The 8,163-nt window shown below is 61.1% G+C and overlaps 3 protein-coding genes across 3 annotated transcripts; 2 read left to right on the forward strand and 1 right to left on the reverse strand.

The window, feature by feature from the left end:
* Nucleotides 1–442: 442 nt before the first annotated feature.
* On the forward strand, nt 443–1,012 carry PAN0_101c6711 (uncharacterized protein; the record flags this gene model as incomplete). The annotated part of the gene is made up of 1 exon (XM_014797858.1): nt 443–1,012. One exon carries the CDS (start codon nt 443–445, stop codon nt 1,010–1,012), a length of 570 nt encoding a protein of 189 aa, XP_014653344.1.
* Nucleotides 1,013–1,174: 162 nt separating this feature from the next.
* Nucleotides 1,175–2,401, reverse strand: PAN0_101d6712 (ATP-dependent 26S proteasome regulatory subunit; the record flags this gene model as incomplete). Its single annotated transcript, XM_014797859.1, has 1 exon — nt 1,175–2,401. One exon carries the CDS (start codon nt 2,399–2,401, stop codon nt 1,175–1,177), a length of 1,227 nt encoding a protein of 408 aa, XP_014653345.1.
* Nucleotides 2,402–3,039: 638 nt separating this feature from the next.
* Nucleotides 3,040–8,097, forward strand: PAN0_101c6713 (clathrin heavy chain; the record flags this gene model as incomplete). Its single annotated transcript, XM_014797860.1, has 1 exon — nt 3,040–8,097. The coding sequence occupies one exon, from the start codon at nt 3,040–3,042 to the stop codon at nt 8,095–8,097; it is 5,058 nt and encodes a 1,685-aa protein (XP_014653346.1).
* Nucleotides 8,098–8,163: the final 66 nt, after the last annotated feature.

Genomic DNA, 8,163 nt, shown 5'->3' on the forward strand with positions numbered 1-8,163 from the left:
AGAGAGAGAGAGAGAGAGCCTCGAGGTCGTGGCAACCAGAGAGTCTGCGTCGGAAAGCCGCGCCCCCACCATGCGCGTCCAAATGGAGCTAGAGCTTCCAAGTCCACTTCGGGAAGGGGGTTCCGTGTTGGTGATGAGTGCACTGGCCGTAGCGATAGGCAGGGTCAAAGCAAGGCGAAACAGGCAGGTGCGCATGCATTCTGCACCGCACCGCACCGCCCCGCCCGTCGCAGAACGCGACCTGTCTCTGTTTGACAGCTAAGGGACCCCCTTGCTCAAGCGCCTCCCCCCTTCCTTACTGTAGTCGCATGCCTTAAAGGAGAGGTCCCTCGTAGCTTCCCGTCCCCTCTCTCTCTCGCTCATCTCAACGGATCCCTTCTTTCCTTTCCTCTCTTCTATTCGTGATCCAACCTCTCACTCTCTCCCACACCAAAACACAGACATGCACTTTTCTACGATTCTACTCTCGGCGTCGCTGCTGATTTCGTCGGTGGTGGGTGCACCCATGGCGAGCTTTGGCGGCGCTTCCGAGGCCGAGACGATGCTCAAGCGTCAGTACGAAGCCACGCAGTGGGACAACATCATGCTGGGTCGCGACACCATGGTCGAGCTCGAAAAGCGCATCGTCTACAACCCTCACATCACCTCTCCCACCTCCAACACCGTCTGGACTGCAGGCGAGACGGTCACCGTCACATGGGACGCTTCGGATCTCCCCCAGGAAGCTGAGAACTACACCGGACACATCAAGCTCGGCTTCCTCCCCGCCAACGGCGAGGGCGGTTACAACCTCAAGTGGCAACTCGCAGAGGGATTCCTTATTCGTGATGAAGAGGCCACCATCACCCTGCCTGCTGATCTCAAGTCGAGGAACGATTATATTGTGGTGGTCATGGGCGACTCGGGCAACAAGTCGCAAAAGTTCACCATCAAGGCTAAAGGTCAGGAATCGCTCAAGGACATCATTGATGCAAAGATCGAGGCCGCTTTCGAAAAGGCCGGCATGCAATAAATTTCCCCCCTCACATCCCTCTCTCTCTTTGAATAGCGTCTCAGGCCCCCCATTCGTAGTTGGCGGGCCACGCTTTAGCATGCTCCTAATCCATCAGCATTTGCCCCATTGAAACGATAGCGTGAATATTCGAATACGATTGCCACTGGAAAGAGAGACGTTCTACACTGCGCTGTAGTCGATCTTGGACTCGTGGCGCTTGGCTTCCTGAAGCTTGCGCACCGCCTTCATAAAGTCCTCCTGGACGCAGTAGTCGCGGTCGTCGCGGATGGCAAACATGCCGGCCTCGGTGGCGACGTTGCGCAGATCGGCGCCGTTGAATCCGTCGCTGAGCTTGACGATGGCCTCGTAGTCGAGCTCCTCCTTCTTGGCCACCGGCTTGGTGTGGATCTTGAGAATCTCCAGACGCGACTGCTCGTTGGGCAGCGGGATCTCGATCTTGCGGTCGATACGTCCCGGTCGCATGAGCGCAGGGTCGAGCGTGTCGGGCCTGTTGGTGGCCATGATCACCTTGGTCTTGCCGAGGTAGTCGAATCCGTCCATCTGGTTGAGCAGCTCCATGAGCGTGCGCTGGATCTCGCGATCCGCCGACGTGCCTTCGCTGAATCGTCGTCCGCCAATCGCATCAATCTCGTCCATAAAGATGATGCACGGCTCGTGCTCCTTGGCGTACCCAAACATCTCGCGGATCAGACGCGCGCTCTCGCCGATGTACTTGTCCACAATCGCGCTCGAGACCACCTTGAGGAAGTTGGTCTCGAGCGTGCTCGCCACCGCACGCGCCAGCAGCGTCTTGCCCGTGCCCGGCGGTCCGTAGAGCAACACACCCTTGGGAGGCTTGATCCCCACGCGCATAAACAGCTCCGGATTGAGCAGTGGCAGTTCGATCACCTCGCGCAGCTCGCGGATCTGGTCCGACAGTCCACCGATGCCCGCAAAGCTCGCGGCGCCCGGATCCTCCATGCTCATGTTGTACACGAGCGGATCCACCTCGCGCGGCAGGATGCGCATGATGGTGAGTGTGGTCATGTCGAGCGACACACGCACTCCTTGCTTGAGCTTGTGCTTGGGCACGCTCGCACGGATGCCCACCACGTAGCGCGGACCGGACGAGGCTTTCACAATGTAGCGCTCCTCATCGAGCTGCTTGAGCACCTCGCCGATGATCTGCCCCACCGACTGCAGCGCCTTGATGTCGTCCTCGGTCTTGTCGTACGCCTTGTCGAGGTCCTTGAGTCCGAAGCGCAGCTTCTTGAGCCCCTCGGAGAGCTCCTCGTGCTGCTTGAGCGCCTTCTTGTACGCCTTGAGCGCCTTGTCCTTGGCCGGATCCGTGGAGAGCACGGACTCGGCAGGCGGCTGCGTCGATGTGGATGGTGTTGGATCGGCCATGGCGGTGTGTATGGCTGTGTGTGTGTGTGGATCGGTGGTATGCGGTGGTGGAGGAGCGAGGATAGAGGGGGCCAGCTGCTGCTAGAGAATCGGAAGTGGAGCAGCGGGTGACGCGCGTCGTTGATTCGGGCTTGACTAGGCCGAGAGAAGACGGCCGGAAGACGGAGAGCTTCGATCAAAAGCAACACTTCGATCGCACTCTCTCTTCTCGCACACAACGCGTCGAAATTCGAATGATTGAATTTCCAGGCAGCTGGCCAGCGAGCTTTTGGAAGCCGCCACGTCGGTCGAGAAGAGGTGCTCTGTGCGCAGACGGAACGGCACTGCACCCCAGTCAGCGTCGGGCTGCACCGCACCGCACCGCACCGCTTTGGCCCAACCGACTCAACCGACCCAACAGCACAGCACAGCAAAGCACAGCAAAAGCGAGACCGAAGTGGATCTTCGTCGAGCGCCGAGCACCGACCAGCGCAACCACCATCTCATCATCCTCATCATCCAGCCATCCCAACAACAGCTTGGCCCTCTTTTTCTTTCCTTCCATCTCGTTGTGTATATTTCTCGCCCTCGTTTACCAAGTTCAGCTCTCCTCGATACCTAGCAGCATCACCTGCGCGCATCACCGCCCCCCGGTCACCATGGCCGACAAGCCAATCAACTTCTCCGAGCATGTGCAGCTCACAAACGTCGGCATCGCTGCCGACAGCATCTCGTTCGCAAACGTGACCCTCGAATCCGAAAACTTCGTCTGCGTCCGCGAGAGCATCAACGGCACCAACTCGGTCGTCATCGTCAACCTCAACGACGTCAGCGATGTCATGCGAAGACCCATCACCGCCGACTCGGCCATCATGAACCCCGTACAAAAGATCATCGCGCTCAAGTCCGCGCGGCAGCTCCAGATCTTCAACATCGAGGCAAAGGCAAAGGTCAAGTCGCATCTCATGAACGACGACGTCTCCTTCTGGAAGTGGATCAACAACACCACCCTCGGCCTCGTCACCGAATCCGCCGTATTCCACTGGTCCATGGAGGGCGACTCCGCTCCCACCAAGGTCTTCGACCGCCACGTCAGCTTGCAAGGCACCCAGATCATCAACTACCGCGCAAGTGCAGACGAAAAGTGGCTCGTCCTCGTCGGCATCTCGGGCAACACCTCGGGCGCTCCCAACGCCTTCCGCGTAAAGGGATCCATGCAGCTCTACTCGCGCGAACGCGGCGTCTCCCAACCCATCGAGGGCCACGCCGCCGCTTTCGCCGAACTCAAGTCCGACGCCGCTCCCAACCCCTTCAAGCTCTTCACCTTTGCCAACCGCACCGCCACCGGCGCAAAGCTCCACGTCGTCGAGATCGACCACCAGAACGGTCAGCCCGCCTTCACAAAGAAGGCCGTCGACGTCTTCTTCCCGCCAGAAGCGACCAACGACTTCCCGGTCGCAATGCAGGTCTCCAAGCGATACGGCATCGTCTACCTCGTCACAAAGTACGGCTTCATCCACCTCTACGACCTCGAGTCCGGCGCATGCATCTACATGAACCGCATCTCCGGCGACACCATCTTTGTCACCGCAGAGCACGAATCCACCAGCGGCATCATCGGCATCAACCGCAAGGGTCAGGTCCTCTCCGTCTCGGTAGACGAAAACACCGTCATCCCCTACATCCTCAGCACCCTCAACAACTCCGACCTCGCCTTCAAGCTCGCCTCCCGCGGCGACCTCCCCGGCGCAGACGACCTCTACCTCCAGCAGTTCCACTCGCTCTTCTCCACCGGCCAGTACGGCGAAGCCGCAAAGATCGCCGCCAACTCGCCCCGCGGCATCCTCCGCACTTCGCAGACCATCGAGCAGTTCAAGCAGGTCCCCAACCAGCCAGGCACCCTCTCCCCCATCCTCCAGTACTTTGGCATCCTCCTCGAAAAGGGCTCGCTCAACAAGTTCGAGTCCCTCGAGCTCGCCCGCCCCGTCCTCAACCAGGGCAGGAAGCACCTCCTCGAAAAGTGGCTCAAGGAGTCCAAGATCGAGTGCAGCGAGGAGCTCGGCGACATTGTCCGCCAGCACGACATGAACCTCGCCCTCAGCGTCTACCTCCGCGCCAACGTCCCCAACAAGGTCGTCGCCTGCTTTGCCGAGACCGGCCAGTTTGACAAGATCGTCCTCTACGCCAAGAAGGTCGGCTACACCCCCGACTACGCCGCCCTACTCCAGCACATCGTACGCACCAACCCCGAGAAGGGCGCCGAGTTCGCCACCAGCCTCGTCGCCGACGACGCCGGCCCGCTCGTCGACATCGAGCGCGTCACCGACATCTTTATGAGCCAGAACATGATCCAGCAGGCCACCAGCTTCCTCCTCGACGCGCTCAAGGACAACAAGCCCGAACAGGCCCACCTCCAGACGCGCCTGCTCGAGATGAACCTCGTCAACGCTCCCCAGGTCGCAGACGCCATCCTCGGCAACGACATGTTCACCCACTACGACCGTCCGCGCATCGCCAACCTCTGCGAGAAGGCCGGCCTCCTCCAGCGCGCGCTCGAGCACTACGAGGACAACGCAGACATCAAGCGCGTCGTCGTACACACCAACCTCCTCCAGCCCGACTGGCTCGTCTCCTACTTTGGCAAGCTCACCGTGGAACAGTCGCTCGAGTGCCTGCGCGAGATGCTCAAGGTCAACATCCGCCAGAACCTCCAGGTGGTCGTCCAGATCGCCACAAAGTACTCGGACCTCCTCGGCCCCGTCAAGCTCATCGAGATGTTCGAGTCCTTCAAGTCCTTCGAGGGCCTCTACTACTACCTCGGCTCCGTCGTCAACCTCTCCACCGACCCCGAGGTGCACTTCAAGTACATCCAGGCCGCCACTCGCACCGGTCAGATCCGCGAGGTCGAGCGCATCTGCCGCGAGTCCAACCACTACAACCCCGAAAAGGTCAAGAACTTCCTCAAGGAGGCCAAACTCTCGGACCAGCTGCCGCTCATCATCGTCTGCGACCGCTTCGACTTTGTCCACGACCTCGTGCTCTACCTCTACCAGAACATGCTCATCAACTTCATCGAGGTCTACGTGCAGCGCGTCAACTCGTCGCGCACCCCGCAGGTCATCGGCGGCCTGCTCGACGTCGACTGCGACGAGGGCGTCATCAAGAACCTCCTCCAGTCCGTCACCGGCCCCATCCCCGTCGACGAGCTCGTCGACGAGGTCGAGAAGCGCAACCGCCTCAAGCTCATCCTCCCCTTCCTCCAGTCCAAGGTCGAGGCCGGCTCCCAGGACCAGCCGCTCTACAACGCACTCGCCAAGATCGCCATCGACAGCAACAACAACCCCGAGGCCTTCCTCAAAGACAACAACCTCTACGACCCGCGCGTCGTCGGCAAGTACTGCGAGAAGCGCGACCCCTACCTCGCCTACATCGCCTACGCCAAGGGCTTCTGCGACGACGAGCTGATCGCCATCACCAACGACAACTCCATGTTCAAGCACCAGGCGCGCTACCTCGTCAAGCGTCGTCAGCTCGACCTCTGGGCGCAGGTGCTCACCTCGGACAACGTCCATCGCCGCCAGCTCGTCGAGCAGGTCGCCTCCACCGCCGTCCCCGAGTCCACCAACCCGGACGATGTCTCGGCCACCGTCAAGGCCTTCATGGCCGCCGACCTGCCGCACGAGCTCATCGAGCTGCTCGAAAAGATCATCCTCGAGCCGTCGGCGTTCAGCGACAACCGCAGCCTCCAGAACCTGCTGCTGCTCACCGCCGTCCGCACCGACAAGGGCAAGGTGATGAACTACATCGACCGCCTCGACGGCTACGACGTCGAGGAGATCGCCAAGATCGCCATCGACCACGGCCTCTACGAGGAGGCCTTCCGCATCTTCTCCAAGGCCGAGCAGCACGAGGACGCCATGAACGTGCTCGTCGAGCACATTGTCTCCATCGACCGCGGCCAGCAGTACGCCAACAAGCTCAACCAGCCCGCCATCTGGTCGCGCCTCGGCAAGGCGCAGCTCGACGGCCTGCGCGTCAAGGACGCCATCGACTCATACGTCAAGGCTGAAGACCCGTCCAACTACGACGAGGTCATCGAGATCGCCGAGCACGCCGGTCGCGAGGAGGAGCTCATCCGCTTCCTCCAGATGGCGCGCAAGAAGGCGCGCGAGCCCAAGATCGACACCGAGTACGCCTACTGCCTCGCCAAGGCCAACCGTCTGGGCGACATGGAGGAGTTCCTCGCCATGACCAACGTCGCCGACATCCTGAGCGTGGGCGAAAAGTGCTTCAACGACGAGCTGTACGAGGCCGCCAAGCTGCTCTTTACGAGCGTCTCCAACTACGCGCGCCTCGCCACGACGCTCGTCTACCTGGGCGACTACCAGGGCTCCGTCGACGCCGCGCGCAAGGCGGGCAACACGAGCGTGTGGAAGCAGGTGCACGCGGCGTGCCTGAGCAAGCGCGAGTTCAAGCTGTCGCAGATCGCCGGTCTGGCCATCATCCCGCACGCCGAGGAGCTGCCGGGCCTCATCCGGGCGTACGAGAACGAGGGCTTCTTTGACGAGCTGCTCAACCTGCTCGAGCAGGCGCTCGGCCTCGAGCGCGCCCACATGGGCGTCTTCACCCAGACGGGCGTGGCGCTCGCCAAGTACCGCCCCGAGCGTCTCATGGAGCACCTCAAGCTGTACTGGTCGCGCTCGAACCTGCCGCAGCTCATCAAGGTGGCCGAGCAGTGCCACCTGTGGTCGGAGCTGGTGTACCTGTACACCAAGTACGACGAGATGGACAATGCGGCGCTCGCCACCATGGAGCATGCGGCGGATGCGTGGGACCACGACCAGTTCAAGGCGGTGCTGCCCAAGGTGGCCAATGTCGAGATCTACTACCGTGCGCTGACGTTCTACCTGGAGCAGCATCCGCTGCTGCTGAACGATCTGCTTACGGTGCTGGCCAAGCGCATCGACCACGGGCGTGTGGTGCGTATGTTCAAGAAGAAGGACAACGACAATGTGCCGCTGGTGCGCAGCTACCTCATGTCGGTGCAGCACCACAACCTGGAGGCGGTCAACGATGCGTACAACGACCTGCTGATCGAGGAGGAGGACTACGAGACGCTGCGTTCGTCCATCGATGGCTTTGACAACTTTGACGCCATCTCGCTCGCGGGTCGTCTGGAGAAGCACGAGCTGCTCGAGTTCCGTCGGCTGGCGGCGCACCTGTACAAGAAGAACGAGCGCTGGGCCGAGTCGATTGCGCTGTCCAAGACGGACAAGTTGTTCCGGGATGCGATTGAGACGGCTGCGACGAGCGGATCGGAAGAGGTGGCCGAGGAGGTGCTGGGCTACTTTGTCGACATTGGCAACAAGGAGTGCTATGCCGCGACGCTGTTTGCGTGCTACGATCTGATCAGGCCGGATGTGGTGATGGAGCTGTCCTGGAGACATGGGCTGGGCGACTTTACCATGCCGTATCAGCTGCAGACGATGCGCGACCAGAACACGCGGCTGCGCCAGCTCGAGAAGGAGGTGCGCGAGCGCGCCAAAAAGGACTCGGACAAGGAGAAGCTCGAGGAGGATGCGCCGATCATTGGGCCTGGTGGGTTGGGTGCACCCAAGCTCATCACCGCCGGTGCCACGGGCCTGGGCGGCGCGGGCATGGGATACCCGAACAACCTCAATGGCGGCATGTACATGCAGCCCACCGGCATGTTCTAGCCGTCCACTCTCTCTCTCTCTCCCTCTCTCTCTCTCTCCCTCTCTCTCTCTCTCCCTCTCTCTCTC

Source organism: Moesziomyces antarcticus (assembly GCF_000747765.1).
Source record: "Moesziomyces antarcticus DNA, scaffold: scaffold_v10101, strain JCM 10317, whole genome shotgun sequence".
Taxonomy (NCBI): Eukaryota; Fungi; Basidiomycota; class Ustilaginomycetes; order Ustilaginales; family Ustilaginaceae; genus Moesziomyces; species Moesziomyces antarcticus.